Source organism: Schistocerca nitens, chromosome 5 (assembly GCF_023898315.1).
Source record: "Schistocerca nitens isolate TAMUIC-IGC-003100 chromosome 5, iqSchNite1.1, whole genome shotgun sequence".
Lineage (NCBI taxonomy): Eukaryota > Metazoa > Arthropoda > Insecta > Orthoptera > Acrididae > Schistocerca > Schistocerca nitens.
This window is the reverse complement of record NC_064618.1, coordinates 847,667,658-847,691,890: the sequence shown is the minus strand read 5'-3', so window position 1 is coordinate 847,691,890 and position 24,233 is coordinate 847,667,658. Positions and strand designations below refer to the sequence as shown.

At 37.4% G+C, this 24,233-nt stretch overlaps 1 protein-coding gene across 1 annotated transcript in view; it reads left to right on the top strand.

Moving 5' to 3' along the window:
- LOC126260755 (titin) overlaps window positions 1-24,233 on the top strand; it is a 530,053-nt gene that overhangs the window by 184,896 nt on the left and 320,924 nt on the right. The window contains exons 56-64 of the mRNA XM_049958094.1: window positions 26-232; window positions 2,302-2,560; window positions 8,206-8,342; window positions 11,381-11,642; window positions 17,679-17,832; window positions 17,916-18,049; window positions 18,256-18,487; window positions 18,729-18,900; window positions 23,918-24,104. Of these exons, the coding sequence (XP_049814051.1) occupies window positions 26-232; window positions 2,302-2,560; window positions 8,206-8,342; window positions 11,381-11,642; window positions 17,679-17,832; window positions 17,916-18,049; window positions 18,256-18,487; window positions 18,729-18,900; window positions 23,918-24,104 (1,744 nt within the window). The remainder of the gene's footprint in view (window positions 1-25; window positions 233-2,301; window positions 2,561-8,205; window positions 8,343-11,380; window positions 11,643-17,678; window positions 17,833-17,915; window positions 18,050-18,255; window positions 18,488-18,728; window positions 18,901-23,917; window positions 24,105-24,233) is intronic.

The window sequence follows — 24,233 nt, the reverse complement described above, 5'->3', positions numbered from 1 at the left end:
TGATAACAATTTACATTCTTAACAGGCCACAAACAAACATGGTGAGGCAACCGTATCATGTCAGCTGCAAGTCCGCAGTCGTCAGGGAATCATTCTTGAGCCACAATTACCAACAAATTTTAAAACGGGCACTGAAAGTATCCAGAAGCTGGAGGAGGCGTTATACAAGAAAGATGAAATAGTGACAGAAGAAGAGAAACCAAATCCTCCCAGGTTCACTGTTGAATTGAAGGTAATGATTTTATCATACCACATATGAATGTTATCAACAAGGAAAGAAGAAATGTTATATTTATACAAAAATATGAAAGTCAAGTACAATACATTCTTTTTTGTAAATTTTTATCCTTCTATACTAGTGATCAATGATATTCATTAATAGAATTATTTATTTTTTGTCACAATGAAATTTCTGGATATGACACAGGAACAGTTTGTAATGTGTGCCCACTGACTGTAGCTCATCTGTTTGACAGTTATTTTCAATAACTCAATACACGTATGTGTTCGCAGATGATGCTGTAATTTACCGTCTAGTAAGGTCATCCGAAGACCAGTATCAGTTGCAAAGCGATTTAGAAAAGATTGCTGTATGGTGTGGCAGGTGGCAGTTGACACTAAATAACGAAAAGTGTGAGGTGATCCACATGAGTTCCAAAAGAAATCCATTGGAATTCGATTACTCGATAAATAGTACAATTCTCAAGGCTGTCAATTCAACTAAGTACCTGGGTGTTAAAATTACGAACAACTTCAGTTGGAAAGACCACATAGATAATATTGTGGGGAGGCAAGCCAAAGGTTGCGTTTCATTGGCAGGACACTTAGAAGATGCAACAAGTCCACTAAAGAGACAGCTTACACTACACTCGTTCGTCCTCTGTTAGAATATTTCTGCACGGTGTGGGATCCTTGCCAGGTGGGATTGACGGAGGACATCGAAAGGGTGCAAAAAAGGGCAGCTCGTTTTGTATTATCACGTAGTAGGGGAGAGAGTGTGGCAGATATGATACGCGAATTGGGATGGAAGTCATTACAGCAAAGACGTTTTTCGTCGCGGCGAGATCTATTTACGAAATTTCAGTCACCAACTTTCTCTTTCGAATGAGAAAATATTTTGTTGAGCCCAACCTACATAGGTAGGAATGATCATCAAAATAAAATAAGAGAAATCAGAGCTCGAACAGAAAGGTTTAGGTGTTCGTTTTTCCCGTGCGCTGTTCAGGAGTGGAATGGTAGAGAGATAGTATGATTGTGGTTCGACGAACCCTCTGCCAAGCACTTAAATGTGAATTGCAGAGTAGTCATGTAGATGTAGATTTTAAAACTAGAGATCTACATATAAAAACTGTAAGAGTGAAGTTCATATACTGACAGTTTGACATTACATGTAATACAAATGTCGTGCGACATTACAGCATCTTGTAAGCCCCTCCCATGTTATCCTCTGTTAAGGAGGTTGCTCACTCACATTATTTCAGAGGATGCAGGTGAATAATACATAAGTCAACCAGTACAGATCGGAGACCACATTTATTCATCAGTTCTGTGCGACATGTTTCATAATATTTACTGTGTCTTTTATAACCATGTGCCACTATTATACTCATAAAATATAAATGTATTACTCGTTGCACACGCCAGCCCAGACAACGTGTCTGTGAAAACACACTCTCACCCGTAGGCTACTACAGCACGATGCCACACACCAGAGGCCAATCCCCTCCACACTCTTGTGACAAACGAAGGGAAATGCATTCTCACATTGACACAACAGAAGAAACACATACACTGGCTGATAAAGAACTGGAACATCTATCTTTACTGGTATTACTAATTTTAGAAGTAAATTGTTCCTCCAACCTAATGCTCCTAAAACAGCTATTTACAATTTTTATATGCATATGTGGGGGGCCCAATTTAATATTACTTCTCCTTATAATGAAACTCGCCATACATTTCTGTAATTGATAAACGATAGCACGCCAATTCCTCTCGAGTACAATGTCCTGCTTTTAATGTGGACACTGCCGGTTCTGATGACAATATCGCCAAGCGGCACAATCGATTGTTGATGAATTCTACATATATGACCACAACAAAATGGATGAAGCATTTTCTCTCTAATCACAGATATTCGTAGTCATGTTATATAAATCATACGGACAAATGAAGATAAAGAGAATTAATTCATATATGATCCAGAATATTAGATCAGTTTTGGAATAGGCATTTCATTTTTTAGAACTTACCTTTTAAGTCAAGAATTGTAACTTATTGTCATATTTTGATTTTTCAAAGGATGTACTCGACGTGCAAGAAGGAGCACCGATCCATTTCGAGTGCCGTGTAGAACCGGTCGGCGATCCTACGATGCGTATCGACTGGTTCCATAATGGTCGACCATTTGCCACGGGCTCTAGAGTCCATATGCTTAATGATTTTGGCTTTATTGTTCTTGACATGGATTACACATATGCCAGAGACTCTGGTGAATACGTGTGCTGTGCCACCAACAAGTGGGGGTCAGCAACAACGAAAGCTACACTCACTTGTAAAGGTAATTTTATACTTTGGTTTTCTTTGTATTTGCTTTGTACTTTCCAGACAAATTCCAAAGAGAATTGTACAAGTAGAGGTATAGATATTATGTATCACAGTGAGAGATCCTGCCACAAACTATAAAGATTGAGGTCAACTCTCAATTTTTCAGAAGAAAATTCTGGTGAAAGGAAACCTAGTTACAAATGGCAGCGCAAGTTATGTTTTGTGTAAATGTACACCAAGAGTATGTTTATAAGGCTGAAAAAGTGCCTCTTGCAGTGTATCTGGGTGTTGGTAACAACCTACAGAAACCCATCAACCATTGGGGCACGTGCACAACCTAAGAAAACAGATGGATCATCTACACAAGGATATAAACATCTAAAGATTATCACGGGGGCTATGGAAGTAGTCAGTGAATGATGCATGTATATATAATGAATAAATATAAGTAATTAAATAATAGGGACTTAGGCAATAATCCCTCAGGATATTAATGTAGGCTTATCACCACATTTGAATTTTACTGTTGATTTATTGACAGGAGACAAATTTACTCTGAATGGTAGCCCTGCACAGGATAATACTATCCATGATGATACAGATGAAATCAGAAATAATTGTTGCAGCAGAGTGAGCAGAGCAGTTGCAGGCAATGGCTACCATAAACCAAAAGCATTGTGCAGTGCACTGAAACTCAGTTAGACTGCATAAATTCCTATTGCTTTAAGAATTCAGTCAAATCTCATTGTAATATTTACTTCACTGTACCGAAGTTCAGTCACTGTTAACTTCTCTAATGCTTACAGTTTAAAAGTCTCAAAATCACCAGCTGATATACTGAAAATGACAAACTACGGAATAAGTGTACATAAGGAATATGCCTAACTTGGAACACACATAAACACGAGCGACACTCTGGCCACTTGGTCGACCTTATCCCACCTGCTTCTACTGGCAAACAACCGTGATACTGGCCCTACGTGCTCTGTCCCTGTATGTATCACTTGGCACTACCTGGGTCACAAGAATATCTCTGAACCTGAAAATCATTCTTTTATACATTCATTTTACAGGCTCTAAATATTCAAAGTGCTATATATACATTATATCATTTTGTACACTTGTATTTGAATGTCTCATTTTTCTTACATATTGCCATATAATCCACTTCCTCATTACATTTTCAACATTGCACAAACTGGTACCGCAACTGCCTGTCAAAAGAGTTCTGTATGCTTTCTTGCTGGTTTGCACTACATTATTTGAATGTGTTCTTTACAAATATTAACATGCAAACTTCACATTAAATAAACACAGGCAATTAAATACTAGTATAAACTACCCACTAAGAGGCTAGAGAGGCTAAATGCTTTGTGTGTTTTTTAGAGAACTTTGTTTTGGACACACAGCATTAGTACTCTAAGATTTTTGTTTTTAATAAATAGGTTGTTTAATTTATCATTATGCCATATATATTTATTTTTTAGTGGATGTCATACACTAAGAGTTGCTATATCGTGTGCACTGGTAGTGTATCGGTATCTATTGTTGTAGTTGTTGAACGATTTTAAATGGAATTGTTAAAAACTTATTTTGTGAAGAGGTACAAGAAAAGTGATATTTTATAAGAATTATCTTGTTGTTGTGATTTCAGCACTGCTTTCAGATTTATTGTAGCTGTTGGGGACATGATTTTAGTATTTTTGATGAATCGATTCTTAGTTTCAAAAATACTAAAACCATTTTAGTGTCCTGAGGCCAGGCTATTTCTTAGTTCCTCTCTCTCCCCTTGTTGGGAATTCCTGGCTACACACTGTTAATGACATTTATGTTAGGATTAAGGAAACCGGTCAGGTAGATCGCACTATCCAGCCTACACATTCAGGCATGCAGTGTAGGAAAAGCAGGTGATAGACATCAGTTTATTGGTAGAATACTGTGGAAACGCAGTCAGTCTATGAATGAGATTGCTTACAGATCACTCGTGTGACCCATCCTGGAATATTGCACAAATGTGTGGGACTCATACCAAGTAGGACTAACAGTGAATACTGAATATATACAGAGAAGGGCAGCATGAATGGTCACAGGTTTGTGTGACCTGTGGGAGAGTGTCACAGAGTTGCTGAAGAAACTGAACTGGTAGACTCTTGAAGATAAGTGTAAACTATCCTAAGAAAGCCAAATTATGAAGTTTCAAGAACTGGCTTTAAATGGTGACTTTAGGAATATATTACAACCTCCTGCTTATCACTCACTCAGGGATCATGAGGACAAGATTAGATTAATTACAGCATACACAGAAGCACTAAGCAATCATTCTTCCCATCCTCCACACATGAATGGAACGGAAAGAATCCATAATAACGGGTACAATAGGATGTACACTCTGCCATGCACTTCACAGTGGTTTGCAAGTATAGATTAGATATAGATGATTGTAAATAAATCTCCAGTACTGGAATCTACAAAGGCATCTTAGAATGTTGTAAACCCTGGGGTCTTATTGGAGCAACATCATTTTTATGTGTGGAACTATGGATTGTGTTTGGTGATTGCTTCATGAAAACCTAAACTAACAATGCAAATTCTGTCATTGAGCCCATGGCTGTAAAATGTGATTGTACTTGCTGAGATAATTGGGATAGAACAGATGAACTTAAACAGGTGGTTTTGAAACATAATTTCAAAATATACTTTGGAAATAAGTCAAGAAGAAACAAACAGATGTTACTTCATAGTCAGATATAAGTTATGGAGCTAACCACAGAATTTTGAAGATCCAGAAGCCTGTAGATATGAATGAAACGAGAACATTATCGTCTTCTGTTATCTTTTTTCCCCTGACGTTTATCCTGTCTAATAACAGGGTAGCCAGCTGCCTTTCCTGACACCACAGTTGTGAAGGTAATGTAAGTGAGGGAAATTGTGTGTGCCACCTGTATGTGAATTGTATAAACTTTGTCCTGTGTGTCTTCGTATTTTAATTGTTTATGTATTGTGTTCTCTGAGGTGGAATTTGAAGACCAGCCAAGCATTTGCATAAATGAGTGTGAGGAAACTGCCTAAAAACCACACTCAGGCTGACCATTGTAGCAGCCAACAAGTCATTAATCCAACTCACGGATTTGATTCAGATTTGGCTCTGGCTGAACTCACTGTCTTGCAAGCTAGTGCACTGCATGTTATGTTGTACGAGCAGCTCACGAACAAAAATTGTACATTTATAAAATGTCAAGTCTGTAAGAAGGAAGAATTACTATTTTCAGTTATTAAATTTTAGAACTTTCTGATACTGATCTAGCTCCAGAGTAACTATGCTTGACTATTGTCTGAGTCAGCTACAATCTATCGGGAACTAAGCCTCTCCTTAAATTTTTGGATTCAAAATAATGTGTTCTAAAGCTAGTAATTGGTGGGAGAGTCAGGGTTTTTGAATGGTTTCCTCCCTCTCGCCTTTTGCTGGTATTACTTTACGAGATGTCGAGCAGGTACTACCAGTGCTGTTGTAGGAGTCTGTGAGAAAATGGAGGAAGCACTAATTTGACAAAAAAGAGTGAACAGGCTTTTATGGCTTGTGCTGTAGTATAACTGTGTGCCACATACAGAAGCGTTTCTTTTGTGGATACTGTTATGTTTGTAATCAGTAAGAAAATTATTTTTGGTATTTACTGTCAGAGTTTGTGTAGCCCTGTGGATAAGTACCAGATTACAAGCCAAAAGGGTTGTATTCCAGTTCCAACTATATGTAGAATTTGTTCTGTTAGTTTTCATTTATTTCATTCCTTCGCCTTTTGCAATGATTTTAGGAGAAGACAGCTTTACCTTGTTTGTCAGAATGAAAGGTAGATGTGCAGCAGTTATTTTAGAAAGCAGAGATTGGATTTTTATTTTCCCCTCCTGTATGAAAATAATGGTTGTTTGAGAGTCACTGCATGTTTAATGTCTTTAAATCTTTTAACACTTCTGGCCAGACTAAGTAATACTTCTTTTTACATAGAAAAACTTTTATTTTATTGCTCTTAATCTGTTGTTCCTGCTGTTCCATTAAAACCAACATTGTGACATCATTTTAAATTCTGTTGAGGTATCCAAACCTTTCCATGCCCTTCTTATAGTTAGAAAACAAAATTCACTAGTATTGTAGCAAACACTAATCCTATGTTATACATAATTCACTTTTATGAATGTGAACATTTAATTAACCTTTATTCAAAAGACAGCATTCTATTCCCTCTGAAGCACACACAAACAGCAATTTTTGAAGAATTTTATTTTTAATTTAATCACAAACTTATGACAAAAATAGAAAAGAGTCAGCTTCATCCATCTATTTGCAATTCCTGCGCTCCCTGTTCAACCAGAGGGAGCCAGAGACTGAAATCGTATGAAACCTCTGCTCCATGACCAGCACTACTGTATGCTTCATTAAGAGCATAAATTATTACCATTCTGTGAGTCACTTGTGAATGAACTTCATGGGTGTCTATCTAAGATGATGAAAGAAAAGGCAAAAGTTGAGGTTCCTGTGATTTATACTTGCATATCTTTGGAGCTATGGTTGACTATTTTTCCTTTAGCTACATCTATATCAGTCCAATGTAGAAGTGGCAGCATGGAAGAGGTGACCACATTTTTAATGTTATTAGTGAAACTGGCTTATAACTCATCAATTATTATAGTAGAATAACATGAAGCAAAGAGAAAATTCTGCTGTGGATGTTTTTCGTATGCACCTACGAAATGACTGTCTCTGTTGGTTGCTACATCAGAAGTATCTGCTCTGGTGGTTTCTGTTTCAGCGGCTGGCAAGAATGAATTAATCTTCTATAGGGGGAGACAACTGTCTCACAATCCAAGAAATTAATCCTCTCCAAAAAGAGATAGAAGGGCTTTTTAATTTTGATTATTGAAGGAAAGGTCTGAAAGCCACTGTATAACCCAAAATGGAGAATATATAGTGAACCAATGTATCTACTATCTCCCTCTCTATATAGCATACAGCTGTGTTCTAGTTTCTTTCCTTCTATTTTCCTACTTTCATTATGAGTAGTGTATGGGAAGAATAATAATCAATAAGCATCTCTATTAGCATGAATTTGTATGATTTTACTGTCATAATCATTGCACAAGATGTGTAGGAGGAATGTTTGTGGATTCATAATGGAACTTGTGCTGTGTGATTTTGAGAGAAAATTTCTATGTAATGCACAATGCATTTCTTGTGGCATCAACCACTGCAGTTCATTAGTCATGTACGTGGCATTCTGCAGGAGACTAAGTAAAATAGTGATGATTCTTGCAGATGTGTGAATGTTCTCTTTTTCTTCTGCTGGGTAAGATTGCCAGATTTTCATCTTTTTTTTTCTTACCTCCTCATTAATTACACAAACAAAAGTTATTGTGCTGTATACAAAACTTGAAGTAGAATGGATATCTAGGTACATAACCTTCAGTGTTTTCATTTCCCCATGAAAAACCTACAAATGTTATGTTACACGAACAGTTGCTTGGAAACTATTATGAAGTATATTTTATCACTTACTGCATTGCAGTTTTTACTGTATGATTATAGATTCACGGATTACTCAGCCTCACTGACTCCTGAGTCTGGTACTTGAGTATTGCATAAGAATACATTATATTATTCTGTTGCAGCAAAACGAGACGTTGTGTTGGAATCACAGTTGCCACAAGGAATAAGTGGTGAAAAGTTGAAGGAACTGGAGAGAGGACCACTGACAGAGGCTCTCCCTGAAGAGGCGCCAGCATCACCTCCGAAGTTCATAACTCAGGTTTGTTAGTGATTCTAATTGTGTGTATCAGTATAGTACTTTGCTGTTTAGTAAATAATTAGAAGCATATATCAAATGGACTTAGGCGTAGAAAGTGTGACAACAGGCATTTGAAAGGTACAGCTTTCATTGGACAACAAAATGAGTAGTGGGTGAGTTTAAGAAACATCAGGAACTATCATTAAATACTAGAAAGTAGACAGTACATGTATGAAAGATGGCTGGAAATCTTTAAACAAGAGTATAAGTTTTGAGTTTCTTTCATGCTTTAAATATCCATAAAATAAAATATTTGTAAATGTGTAAGGAATCTCAGGACAGTACAGAAGTACAGATTTAGAGATATAAATTTCAGAAATTCTTCTTGAAATTCACTGAACTGTCTGAATGACTAGATAATATGATTTTGTCAATTTTAGAAGCAAGAACCATGTAATTATGTAAAGTAAGATTGCATATCAAGAGATAAATACATAACACTGTAACAGAGTGGTTGAGTGATCTTGTATATTTTTAATCTGGTTTCACATGTTATTGAGTAGATTTCTTTGTCAAGGTTTACCTTTAAATTTCAACCTCATACAGTGACAGACTAGTTGATGCATTGGATGCATACTTCACAGAAGTTTTGTTCAAACCCAGGTCTCGTCATCCTCATTGAGTTTCAAATGGTTTTCCTGATTCTCTTTTGGCAAATGCAGGAGTGATCAGTGTTTGGCTATGTTAATTTCTTCTATCAACTGAGTTTAAACTTGATGTTTAATGACCTCAGTGTTGATAGGATGGTAAGCTTGATTCTTCCTGTTTTGTTGTGAATTTCCAGTTTTGACGAGTCATTCCACATTTTGGTTATTATGTTTATTTTTGTAAGTATGAGTGTTTCTTTGTTGTTGTCAAAAGATATACTGTGAGAGACAAATGGTATTTTGACAAGATAATGGTATAAAATATAAGTTAGTGTATGGTCATCAAATTTCAGACTGAAAGAAAGTCAGGTAAGATTACTGCAGTGCATGAAGTTCACATTATAGGAGATGAAGAAGGAACACTTCCTAACTGATTTCAGTAAGTCAGGAAACATACTAAGAAAATAAAGTGCCATTGAATCTTAAACTTTTGCATTTTCTGTGAAGTAATTATTTTTAAATTTGTGCAGACTCGTAATTTGAACTTTGTCAGTTATGCTGATCTCACTCCTGTCACAGTAGATTGGTACATAGGTTCCCCTCCTCCATTTTACTTTGTATCCTGTCAAGTTCAAATGCATTCATCACATTGCATGAGGTAGAGAGAGAAATACAGTGTCAGAAAAGCTGAGTTATTCAGTGCTTAAAATCAATATTGTGTTGTTATGGCGAAGAAAGTTAATTTCAAAATCATGGTCCACAGCTAATGACAGAATGAAAAGTGGTTTAATATGTGATGTAGATATGTCATAAATAAATTTGAACAGTAATAATTCAAATTTTACTTGAAGTGGAAAAACATGTGGTCATTGTTAAATGTATTAAAAAGTAAACTGTGATCCAAGCTGTTATAACTGAATATCTGTTTTGAGAAGTGAAGATGACAAAAGAATTTCAGTAAAGGTATAAAAAGATTTTAGTGTTTGAGATAAGAGACTCAAAAGGGCAAAGTTAGATTTGCAAGTAATAGTAAGTAGTGTGTGTGTGTGTGAGTGTGAGTGTGAGTGTGAGTGTGAGTGAGTGAGAGAGAGAGAGAGAGAGAGAGAGAGAGAGAGAGAGAGAGGGGGAGAGAGAGAGAGGACACTGCATCTGTTGTTTCCACATTTTTAATAATTTTCGTTCCTCTTTTCTATTCATATAACAAAGAAGATTGTTTTACAATGCCCTTAAAGGTTTATTTCATATATTTTTCTCCACCTTCCCTCTGCCTTCCCTGTCTGTGTCAGTCTGAACTGACACATCACATTATTGCCAGTGACATTTCTCTTATTCAGTTCATATTATTTCTGAAGCATTTAATGTTATCTTTAGTTTCATGAATATCACTGTGTTCCCTCCACATCTATATCATTGGATTGTCTGTACCAATATTTCATCCACATCATTAGGTCTGTGGCCCCTCTGCATCATTTTGTCTGGCACTCCTCTTTCCTTACTTTTCAACGGCAGTTCCATATACTATGAACTGTCATTCTAATAATGTTATTGTTGTTGTGGTCTTCAGTCCTGAGACTGGTTTGATGCAGCTCTCCATGCTACTCTATCCTGTGCAAGCTTCTTCATCTCCCAGTACCTACTGCAACCTACATCCTTCTGAATCTGCTTAGTGTATTCATCTCTTGGTCTCCCTCTACGGTTTTTACCCCCCACGCTGCCCTCCAATGCTAAATTTGTGATCCCTTGATGCCTCAAAACATGTCCTACTAACCGATCCCTTCTTCTAGTCAAGTTGTGCCACAAACTTCTCTTCTCCCCAATCCTATTCAATACCTCCTCATTAGTTACATGATCTACCCACCTTATCTTCAGCATTCTTCTGTAGCACCACATTTCAAAAGATTCTATTCTCTTCTTGTCCACACTAGTTATTGTCCATGTATCGTCCATTCTAACTATATCTTTGCAAATAAAAATTACTGCAGCTTTCTCTTGTCCACATGATTCAGTGTGTTGTCAGTGTGCCAATTAATGGCTCAGATTGGAACCCTCAACTTCACAGTGGATGTGAGTGAATGCTTCAGCTTCTGTCAGCGATGTTTGTGTAACATCAGTCTTTCAAGCTTGGCTATACACTTACCTCTAGCTCTGTGCAACATGCAGCAGGAATATGGGGGTAGCAAGTTTCAACAGTCTGTGCAGTTGTGGAGTCCTGTGTAAACAGACACATAATTAATTTACAAGTTGCTGTGTTTGAGATAGTTGTGTTGAAACTTTGAACATACGTAGGTTCAGCATTATTGGGAGACCTAATATTCACTGAAAATTCCTTAACAAAAATAGAAATAGAATTAGATATAACTGTATAGTTTATTCCTTGTTGCAAGTAACTTTTGTTTCATTTTGGTATCACAGATCACATCAGTGGGCATTGGTGAAGGTGAACCTGTCCACTTTGAGTGTCGTGTGGAGCCCCGAACAGATCCAAAGTTACGAGTGGAGTGGTATCGTAATGGGAAACCGTTGCCATCTGGACACCGCTTCCGTACAGTCTATGATATGGGCTTCGTATCCCTCGATATATTGTACACCTATCCTGAGGACTCGGGTGAATATGTGTGTCGTGCTGTCAATGACCTTGGAGAAGATACAACAAAGGCAACAGTGTCTTGCAAAAGTGAGTTCACAGTAGGTTGTAGTGACACATTTTTCATGTTATGTTCTCAGAAATGTGTACAAATATAAATATTTCGTGAGAATGTATCTAATGTCACAATACAGAAATAAGAAATGAGGGTAACACTGGTAGAATGGAAGAAAAATGAGTGCTATCTACTTTTTTTTCTAGCAAAAAGTGATGAGTAGATTCTGCTTCAAGTGATGCTTATAGTTAAGGATAACATCATGATGTGGAAATACTGTAAAAGGAAGACCTGTTCAGAAAAACATAAATATATATTAGACTTACCAAACAAAAGTGCTGGCAGGTCGATAGACACACAAACAAACACAAACATACACACAAATTTAGTGTGTCACGTTTTGCCATATCTCGATTGTGGCACTGTTGTGCTCGAAAGTGAGTCTCTTTCAAGAACTGGCAGTGGTAGCTAATTATACTAGCTGACGACTTTGGCTTGTGTCTGTGTATGTGCGGATCGATATGTGTGTGCGCGCGAGTGTATACCTGTCCTTTTTTCCCCCTAAGGTAAGTCTTTCTGCTCCCGGGATTGGAATGACTCCTTACCCTTTCCCTTAAAACCCACATCCTTTCGTCTTTCCCTCTCCTTCCCTCTTTCCTGACGAAGCAGCCGTAGGTTGCGAAAACCAGAATTTTGTGTGTCTATCGACCTGCCAGCACTTTTGTTTGGTAAGTCTCATCATCTTTGTTTTTAGATATATTTTTCCCACGTGGAATGTTTCCCTCTATTATATAAATATATATTAGTAAATATATGGTGTGTCACATTTTGCCATATCTCGATTGTGGCACTGTTATGCTCGAAAGTGAGTCTCTTTCAAGAACTGGCAGTGGTAGCTAATTATACTGGGAGACGACTTTGGCATTTACACATTGGAACTGATTTCCTACAATGATAGCTCTCAGTGTTATGTGCCAGCTATCCACTGTCACATTTTAGCACAGAAAACTGCAGTTAGAACAGTGCATCGTGTAATTTGTGTGTGTTCTGTCACTGACTTCAGTGTTTTGAGAAGCTTGTTGACCAATGTTTCCTTGAATAATGGACTTTTTGAGGTTGTGGTGTGGTTAGGACTTCAGTTCAGTTGAAGATCTGCCTGGTATTCTCTTGTTGACTAATTAAAACCAGTTGCTGACACAGCATTGTGCATTTGCACCATGTCTCATGTTGAGTGTTTGCATCACATGTCATAAGCATCAAATAAAAAGGTATTTCAGTCAGCATATAGTGGTTATATGTTCACTGGGTATAAAAATGAGCACAATGTTTGGGTGCAAAATAACAGAAAGATAGACGTAATGATTACTGTTAACTTTGATAGTCTGCTCAGTTAGATTTACCATTCAAAAGGATAATTGATAAACTGTGTGAGAGAAAATGGAATGAATAGTTATTTATCATGTAAAATGTCATACTCAGATAAAGCTGTTGTGAGAAGCTGATTGGTCTTCCAGTCTCTCACTGGTGCTGTAGAGTACATCTCACAACAAACTCTTCCAACTGACCAGGAACAGAGTGTATCTATAAGCTCATGACAAAATGGGAAGTTAATATGAAATATGTGGGTACCAGTTAAAGTGTCGCAAAATGTTTGACTAGCACTCATACCCTACTTCTTGTCCAGTCACTGATAAAGTCAAATTTTATCACATTTTTAGCTTAATATGTGAGGAAGTTGTTGTATTTAATTAGTATTTTCATAGAAACTGATACTATTGTATTGTTCACCATTTGTATGTGAAGTGAGCAGGTGCCACTGTCAGTAGATGTTTGGGTGATATGGATTGGTGTGGAACAGTTGAATTTGTTAAGATGATTTATTTCAAACAGATTGCAGAAGATTTACTAAGCATCATCCTCAGAGACACATTGATAAGGAACAGAATAACAAACATTTTTCTTTTTAATGGTCTAAATATTCCAGTGCACATGAATAACAGAAATATGAAAAGTCATAATAGATATGACAGTACAATTTATATTTTTCTTCTCATTGTTAACAGGACTGGACTCTGTTTTGGTTGAGTTGAAATGTTTCTTTCTCTATTTTTACAATGGCAGGTTAAGCAATCATTTTCAAAAGGCAAATAACACAGGAAAAGCTAAATTTTTAATTTTATCGCCATTTTCATGTAAAACTTGCAATCAACATTTTTTTAAATTTTGTACCTTATGATAATATTGATGTTAGTCATTTGATAATTTTCTATTTTTCTCATGGAGTCTGAGTAAAATTTGAAATTTATATTTCTTTAAACATTTAATGACACCACCCATTAACAAAGCTATTGTTGAGAATAAAAGAGCAGTGGCCGTAGGGCAACTTGTTTTCTTAGGACTTCTAGCCAGTGTGGTATGCAGAAGAATGATCATTTGAACTGTTCCACAGTGACCAGCACCACACAATCTTTATCTAGCTGCTACATTCAGTCATTACAAGTGGAAAGGGGGTGGGTAGTGTAAACGTAATAAAAAAGTGTTGCTTTTGTTAGCAGTGATTGCACCTGTTGTAGGTGTAGGATTGCCAATGTCTACAATTTTGTTATACTCCACAGTGATTGCTGACCAACAGCTGATTATGCCTGCAGAACTGTCACATTGAGTGCCACTGTAAACTCCAAACTAAGGCTGAAGGAAGCACTGTTTCAGGGCACTGTTGGAGTCCAGTGGATTCATGATCGTTAACCAGTACCTACAAATTGAAATAAAACTTTTCCAGCAATAAGCACTTGATTCTCATTCCCCTTGACCCTATCACCCAAATAATCCACAAGGTGGCAAGATCCCTCTCCTCCTTGCCATGTAGTAACTGGAGAGATTAAGATCCAGAATCATTTAAAGCTACAAGCAGCACCTTGCAGGAAGTCATCCTGTTGGAGGTTAGTTCTCACAATATTGAAACACTGGTAATTTCATTTACACCATTACGTGACTGCACACGCAAAATAATTGTACTGAAATACCTCTGGCTCCAAAAGCCTACACTCTTCTGAGATAAGGTGCATTTTATGGTTAGTTAAAAATAGTTTATCACCTAAAATGTCTTTATGATCACTGTCTGTGAAGTATGGAATCAAGCTGCTTCTCTTGGTTGCTAGATTACACTGTTATGAAAGTCATATGATGATGAACTGTTGTTAATGTTCCCACTGAATGAATCTCTGCTTTTTTTGACTGACACCTCCAAACTATTGTCTGTAGCCTCCCATCCTACATTTAAGACACCACTCACTTCCTTCACTGCTTTTCCACAGTTCCTGTCCCGTTACCTCCAGTCTCTTTGTTCGTCACTGTGGATATGATGTCCCTGTACACCAACGTCCCCCATCCCCATGGCCTTGCCTCCATCCTCCTGACACCAAACCCACCACCTCTTCCTAATCCTCCTAGCCAACAATATCATGAACCACAATTATTTCACTTTTGAAGACCAAATCTATAAAAAAAATTAGTGGTACTGCCATGAGTACTTACATGGCACCATCCTACACCAACTGATTTATGGGCCATCTGGAGGAATCCTTCCTATTCAATTAACACCTAAAATTTGTCTGGTGTGGTTTCATTGATGAAATTTTTGTGGTCTGGACTCTGCCTCCATAACCTTAACACCTACTCCAAAATACAATTCAGCTAGTCCCTCTCCCCTCTACATTCCACCTTTCTAGACGTCGATCTCCACCCTTCAGATGGCTCCATAAATACGTCTGTTCATATCAAGTGTATCAGCCACCAACAGTACCTCCACTTTGACAGCTTTCACCTGTTCCACAACTCTTCCTTGCAGCCTTGCCACAAGTGGATGCAGCATGTGCAGTGGAAAGGAGGATTTGTTATATCCAGATCTCCCATGCCATCTCCTCCTATGTAGCAGTAAACCTGCCCATGAAAAACTCAATCACATTCCTTCATCAGGGCTTTGACTATCCCTAGCCATGCCCTGATATGAGGGATATCCCACTCAAAGTCCTACCCACATGTCCCAAAGTAGTGTTTCACTACTCTACGGAATGTCCATGTCCATCCCTATTCCACTCTGGCTCCCACTCTTGCACCCCATAGGTCATTACATTGTGGTTGACTCAGATGCAAGATCTGTCCCTTACATCCACTCGCCACCTCCTAGCACAGCCCAGTCATTTCATACCCTACAGAAGACAGGATCATGCTTGAAAGTAGCCATTGCAAATGTAAGCTATGCTGCAATTACTGTGTGGCATTCTTTGTGGACATGACAAGTAATTAGCTGTCTTCTCACATGAATGACCGCCACCAAACTTGATCATCCAGTTGCCAAACGTGCTGTGTATCACAGTACAAAAGACTTTAACAGTTGCTTCACTATGTGTGCCATCCAGCAGAAGTTTCTTCAAACAGTGCAAATGGAGATTGTCTCTCCAGCGTATCCCGTGTCCTCTCACAACACCCCTGGCCTAAACCTCCGCTAACTTGTTTCCACTGCCCCACCTTACTCTTGCCCTTCTCTCTTATTTCCACACAACTCATTCACTGTGCAGGTCACATGGTGTACTTCCCTCTCCTGTCATCTTCACCCCCTTCTCCCATTCGTGCATTCCCTCCTTGTGCCTGCCCCCTCTCCATTTTCACTCTTCTCCCTACCTCTCTTCCCTCCCTTCATCTCCACCTTTCTTTCCTTTCCTTTCCTCCCCTCCCTTCCTCCTCCTCTCCCCCTCTATCTATCTCTTATATGCTCTACCCTGCGAACTCCTTTCTTGTTGTTTAGCTGCTGAGTCATCTGTCGAAAGACCTGCCGCACACTGTTGGCCGCAGGTGTGTCTGTTTGGTTGTCTGTGTGGTTGTGTGTGTGAATGGGTATACTTTTGGTAGAGAAAGAGCAAGATCTCAGAAGCTAGTGTAACTGCTGTTTTCTGTTGTATGTTTCTTTGTGCCACACACCAGTCAGCTATAGTTGAGTGGTTGCCATTCCTTTCTTTATGTAGAAAAGAAATAGATATGTTTCTGCATATTGATTTGGTAACTCTGTTTCTCCATGTAAATTGCTAAGAATACAAATTTGAGATACATGTTCTATTCGTCACTAAATAGTAGCTGTTACATGTGAACCTATATATAAATGTTACCATGAAAACAATCAATTTTTGACAAAAGAATGTAATTGGATTGATAAAAAAATCTACTCACCAAGTAGCAGCAGAACACACACATAAAAGATGATTATAACTAGGCAAACTTTAAGAGCCAGTGGCCCCTTCTTCAGGTAGAAGGATGGAAGGGGAAGGAAGAGGGGTGAAGGAAAAGGACTGGAGAGGTCCAGGAAAAGGGGTAGATTTAGGGAAAGTCAAGCAGAACCATGAGTCAGGGGAAAGAGGTCGTGATTGTCATGTGCAGAGCATGTTCTGCAACAGGATATTGTATGTTGGCAGTATACACCCTGTGTCCTATGCCCATTCATCCTAACTGATAATTTAGTGGTAGTCATGCTTATGTAAAATGCCAAACAGTGTTTACATAACAGCTGGTATATGACATGTTGTTTCACAGATTGCAATGTTGATGTTGCCAAGGTTCTTCCCTAGAGTTAATTCAACAAGATCATAAATCTCTATCATCAACTGAAGTGAAATCATGGCAGATAAAATATATATAACATGTGAAATAGTAAGGGAATGTCTGATATGGTTGAAGAACTGTTTGAACAATTTTAAGAATTATAATATTCAGGAACTGTTGTGAACAGATGTGAGCAGAAAGAGTGCACTTTTTTTGTCTTCTATTTTACTACCATGTACACCTCATTCATTATTTTCACGTTTCATGAAGAAAATACTATATACTTCACCTTTGATTGCATTTATAAAAAAATATCTCTTAAATAAAATGTTATAGCTTTAAAATAGAAATTATTCTGTTCTTATTACACTTACAAAGCAACCAAACCAAACCAAACTCAAAAATCATAACTTAATATCAAGAAACGTTTGCTGTTCTTATCACACTTCTGGGTGGACTAATTTCTAATTTGTTTCTAGAGCTGCCAACAATCATTCTACAGAACCAGGTTCCTAAGGGAATGAAAAAGTCTGAAGCCCTTATGCAGATGGAAGCCACCATAAAGAAATACACATCAGAAATTCATTTGACAGAGGATGATCTTTATGATCCTGATAAAAAGCAACCACCAAGGTAAGCTTAATTATGTAAATTATTATGAATGCTAATATTCTTTCCCCACCATATTTTATAATATTTTGCATTTATATGTACAGATTTGTAACCCAGATACAAGATCAGACAACACTAGTTGAAATGCAAACTACAAAGTTTGAGTGCCAGCTGGCACCTGTTGGAGACCCAAACATGAAAGTTGAGTGGTTTCTGAATGGAAAACCACTTCCTCACAGTAAGTGGTACTTCTATTTTAATGTTATTTAGAACAGATACTATTACAACATGGTGCATAATGAACATTATTTCAGTCAGGCATCTCCCTTTGTTGAACTGTGAATTGTAAAACACTTTATTTCATGAGTTCTGTCCTTCATTTGAATTTGTACTGTAAAGTAGGACATCACAATACGGCAACTCATTTTTATTTCTTTCCTACAGAAAACCGTTTCACACCAATCTATGATTTTGGCTATGTAGCCATGAATTTTGGGTGGGTGTATCCCGAGGATAGTGGAGAATACTTGTGCAGAGCAACCAATCTGTACGGTATGGATGAGACTCGTGCTGTAATCAGAACTGCTGGCAAACCTGGCATTATCTATGAATCTCAGTTACCAAAGGGAATGAAGAGCATTGAACGTATACGTGAAATGGAGGCAGCTTGGCAAATGTAAGAACTAATTTTCTGCCTTTGTGTGGTTTCCATTTTTACAGCTTTGAAAATGTAACAGACATTTAAGCTGTTCAATGATTAGTCATAGATGTAGTATGATTTTGTCCTATTTGTATCAGATAGGTGTTCATATATATGTATCTGTACATGTACTCGAGATACCATAAAAGTGAAAATGTGATACAGTTGTAGGTAATTATGATTTTTTCAAATAATTTATATTTAATCACTATTACAGAGCACCTGAAGAACCAGAAGAAGAAACAAAACCTCGTTCTGCACCAGTTTTTGTTACAAAACCTGAACCATACACTACTATTGAAGGAGAACCTGCAAGATTCTGTTGCCGAGTTACTGGACATCCCCGTCCAAGGCTTATGTGGGTTGTTAATGGGCAAACTGTCGTTAATGTAAGTTCTAAGAATTAAATCATCCCTTGCTCCTCTCACTAAACACACACACACACACACACTGTATTTAATGCAGAAGATGGATATGAACGCCAACTCAGAAATCTTTGTTACTGTAGATCCCTCTCAGTGCCACCATAATCACATGAATGAAAACAAGAGGTAAGAGAAAGATGCTGAGAAAAGAACACATTATTCAGAACATAGCTCCAAAGGTATTTTACTTTAGGAAAAGTTGTCATTTGGGCTTGCATTCTAAGTAACTGACTCTCACACTTTTAAAATGACATGATTTTCTTCTATAATTTCAAGGACAGATTCAGTTATGGTGGGTATTATGTATGATCCAATTATGAACTTCCCAAGTCCTTCGATTATATAGATACTGTAATTTTACTTGAAAGCAGATGATCGATACTAATTGTGTCTCCATTGCCTAATCTCCATAACATAAAACAATGACTCACTTTAAAAAATCTATTAATAGAAGTGAAACTGGACTTATTATGTGAAGGAATCAAATATTCTACAGTAGCTTTAAATGTTCGGTTCTTTGACTTTACTTATGTTGCAGACATAGACAAACAATTCAAAGAAGATATCAAAAAGGTTTTTTAAGCTTTTATGTATACTGATAACATGAACAATACTAATTATGCTGCCTAAATTGCCATTACAATCAGTAGCCTAGTAAACAGTAGAAAATGCTTTAATTTGGCACAGTGTAGCTTTTTTTTTTTTTTTTTTTTTGTCTTATCACTGCCCATATTATGCTAGTCCAAACTAAGAGCAATGACATATAGGGTACAGAAGAAGTTGAGAACTGCACACATTAAATGAACAAGTTAGTCCAAACTTTTTTGTATAGCAAATTAAAAGTTAGTAAACACAGCATTAATAAAAAACCTCAGACTGGACCACAAAGCACCTTGAAATATATCTTATTCTATTAGTGTACTGATAGAAATGCACACATATTTTGCTAATCACTCCGTTATTTTTATAGAATCATATAATGAAGCAACAGCCAAGACCATATGAGTACTTTATCAGTAAGAATTGGCAGTAAGCATACTGCGTACAAGTTTTTTTGCAGTTGCCTCTTTAAAAACTTCTATAATTGTTCAGCTCATTTAATACTATGCTTGTCCTTTAATTTCTTTGAGGGACTGTAGTATAAAAATATTTAATACACAGGATTTCCATCCTTCTACATAATACAGTGGATTTTTGTATTTTGGGGTGAGAATGTGTAAATGGTTACCCATAGTCATATAGGAGGTAATACAAATTCAAATTTAAGAAAGTGACCCATCATTAGCCTCTCCTCCTCCTACTACTTCAACATCTGGGTTATAGACTGCCATCTTCTGTTAGAACATTAGTATTTCTCAGCCTTTCTTTCTCCCTTTCCTTCTATTTCTCAACTGCATTTTTATTTCCACCTTTCATTTCTCTTCCTCTTTGACGCATCTTTACTTCTCAGGCTGTCCCTTCTATATGCTGTGAACTGAAGTTAGCACAGTGTTTAACAGTGTGCTATCTTTGACCTCCTACTCTATCGCTTACATTTATTTGTGATATGACTAACAACTAGCTGTCTACCAGGATGAATGGCCACTATAAACCTGTGGCGAAGAGCAAAGTGGACCACCCTGTTGCACAACATGCAGCTGAACATAAAATGCTTGATTTCAATGGCTGCTTCACAAGCTGGGCCATCTGTGTCTTGCCTTTCACCATCAGCTTTTCTGAACTCTCAAAATAATGCCAGCCCCAACCTATGGTACCCTGTCTCCACAGCTTCCACCCAAAAGTTTCTGCCCCCTCTGTCCTATCAGCTCCTCCCAACTCGTGTCCACACCCTCATAGTCCACTGCTCTCTGCCAATGCACCCACTGAGCTTCTCCCCTTCTCTGCTCCTCTCCTTTCTTCTCCTGTTTTTCCCTTCCATTCCTCGCAGCCTCTCCATGGTGCCTTGGATAGCCTTGTTTGCCATCTCTAGTTCCTGCATGCTCTGCTGGGCAGCATCGACGCCTCTTCCCCTACTTGTATCCTGCTATTCCTCCCCTTCTCTGCTTCACAATGGGTTGATGTTCCAGTTCGACATATTTAAGTTTCAGTTTGGTCTGAGCAGCCAGAGATAGCAGTCATTTGTGTGTGGGATGTGCTTACTCGTGTGAACGCATGTGTGTTTCTTTTTTCTGATAAACATTTTGGCCAAAAGTTTAATGTGTAACAATTGTTTTGTTGTTCTTGTCCTTAACTTAATGTGTCATCCTTATGGTGCTTAACAGTCTACCTTTTTCATTATTATTGAGATTCCAGCCTGGCCTTTCCATTGTTTCACTCTTTCTTCTTTATCTTTGCCTTCTTTCATTGTCACAACCTGTGGGGCATTCTCAACCTAGGGTCTGAATGTTCTGTTCCTCACTTTCAACCTTCATAAAGAGATATGCCCTCTTCCTTTGGGCAATTTGATCATTTTTCGTCCTTTTGGGCAATTTGATCACTTTTATGCACAACCACCACAAAGCTGCTAAAATATTCATTATTCTGCAACTAGTTTCAACAGCATATCATTGTCTGACATAAAAATAATACATTAAAGTAATGTATACTACATGTCTAACAATGGAAAATCCAGGATAGAATGTAACAAACTTATGAAAAGGAAAGTTACTACTCACCATATAGCAGAGATGCTGAGTCACAGATAGGCTGTTTCAAATAAAGTTTTCAGCACATAAGGCCTTCGTCAAAAATAGACGATAGACACACACACACACACACACACACACACACACACACACAACTTACAACACATGACTGCAGTCTAAGGCTACAGAGTGAGTGTGGCTGAAAGGTTTATTGGGAACAGTCTTTTTTGTTGTGCCTATCTGCGACTAAGTTTCTCCACTATATGGTGAGTAGCAACTTTCATAATACTGTAGACCACATGTCTGTAATTTTAAAATGTGTGATGTATGTATACATGGTTGAAGTGTGGTAAGACATGAACTAGCCCAGAAAACAACTATTGTGTTCTATGCTAGATAGTGTCGTACCATACTCTCTCACAGTACTGAATACTACTACAGTACTACTATGAGTACATAGCACATTTTAAAATAAATGATACAGGAGTAAAGGAGACTACTCACCGAATAGCAGAGGTGATAAGCTGTTGACAAGCATCCACAAAAGAGAATGATAGTAGATAAAAATGAGTTTAATGAAAGCTGTGGTGGGTTTCACGAAAGGAAGATCCTACCCAGAACACATTCTAAACCTCATGGTCTACCAAAACTCAAGAGAAAAATCATATCGTATCACTTTCATTGATTTTCATAAAGCATATGACTGAGTAGACTAGGAATCTCTCATATCTATGCTAAAAGAATTAAACTTAGAAAAAAAAATTCATAAACCTAATCAGAGAAACCAAGACATACTCCAAAGTCAAATTAATGGAATAACTCTCCAACCCTTTTGAGACAAAAACTGGCTCATGGTGAGGACATAGATTCTCCTCACTACTATTTAACTGCACTCTAGAAAAATTAGCCGGAGAGCGGAATACGGAGATCCATTGTGGAAACTGTCTAGGAAGAAAAAAAAAGGCATCAAAGTCAATTGTCTAGCCTATGCAGATGATATACCCCTACTAACCCAGACCTGGGAAGGAACTAAAGAACACACCCTCTAACTACAAAAACAAGCAGAAAAAGTATGTCTCAAAATCTCCTCCAAAAAGACCAAGATAATGGAAAAAAAGTCACCATAGCTTTTTGAAATGGGAAAAGAAGAAATAGAGATTGCCAAAGAATTCAGATATTGTGGAGAATGAATCAGCTGGAATGTCCTCAAGAAAAAGGCAATGGAATCTAGATGAAGTAAAAGTTCCAACTCACCAAAAACACATATAACAAAAAATCCCTCTCGTACAATGTAAAAATAAGACATTATAACACAATAATCAAACAGGAAGCCCTGTATGTAGCCAAAACATTGCCCACCATCAACCATGGTCCAGTTGAAAGGCAGGAGATCAAAGAAGGAAGATAATAAGTACAATCCTTAACCCAGATTCCACAACAACAAACTCATCCACATCAGGAATAAAACCCTTTACCATATTACCAAAAAACTCTCAAACACAACGAGGAAAAGAAGAATTGATTTTTATGGACACATCCTGAGAATGAAATCAAATAGATGAAAAAATATATATATTTTTTGAATACATCTGCAACAATGAAACCCAGTCCAACTGGTTTTAGGACATGGAGAAGGATTTAAGAGAACTCGAAATCACAGAAAATATACTCACACATACCATGCGAAAGACTAACCAAAGACAAGAAAGAGATGTTCCAAGTCAAAATCAAAACCAATCGAATAATCCAAGTCTCTGAAGAAGAAAGGAAAGTGAGATCAGAAAGAATGAGACAATACCGGGCTAACAGAAAGGCACAGAACATCAAATTGGATTGATTTAATGTACCCCAAAAGTCAGGTGAAACAAAAGAAGAAGAATGAGAAGAAGAAGAAAAGCTATAGAGCACATCTTAAAAGAAAATTTGATCATTGTCATGGCATCCACTAAATTTATAGTATCTTTACATTTTTCATTAATTTTTATTTTAAAAAGACTTCCAACTTGAAACTTCTACCATCACCTCATGAAACTTTCTTGTGCACACAATATTTAATTCATCTCATTTTCCTGTTTTTTTTAAGTGAAGTAAGTAACACAATGAAACATTCATTTTCTGTTGTAACAGATGAAATTGCTGTAAATAAAAGTTTACCTCTCTTATTACTTGCAAAAAAAGAAATATTGCTGCATTGTGAAACATGTTGTTCACTTTTGGTATTACTATACATACAGGTCTGATAAATAAGGCAAGAGTCTGCTAAATAATGAAGCAGCTCAAGGAAATGGAAGTTCAATAAAACTGTCTCAGAAGCATAGCCAGTTGTTATATACAGCAACATAATCTGTAATTTTCAGGGTACTCGCTACCGACTGACGTATGATGGTATGTGGCACTTGGATATTCCCAAGACACGACAATATGACCATGGCAAGATTGAGATTATTGCTCGCAACTCAGTGGGAGAAGCAATAGCTACTACGGAACTTACTGTGAAAGCACGCATGGATGATTACCGTGGAGTACTAAAGAACTCACCACGACGTAAGTCATAGAATTTTATTATTGTTTTTCCATTATGTTTTTGGTACAAAAGTTTGAGTTGAGATAAAGTGGAAATACATTGAAAATGTAGTTCTGAAGCTTGATAAGCAAAATATTGTACTTGCATTA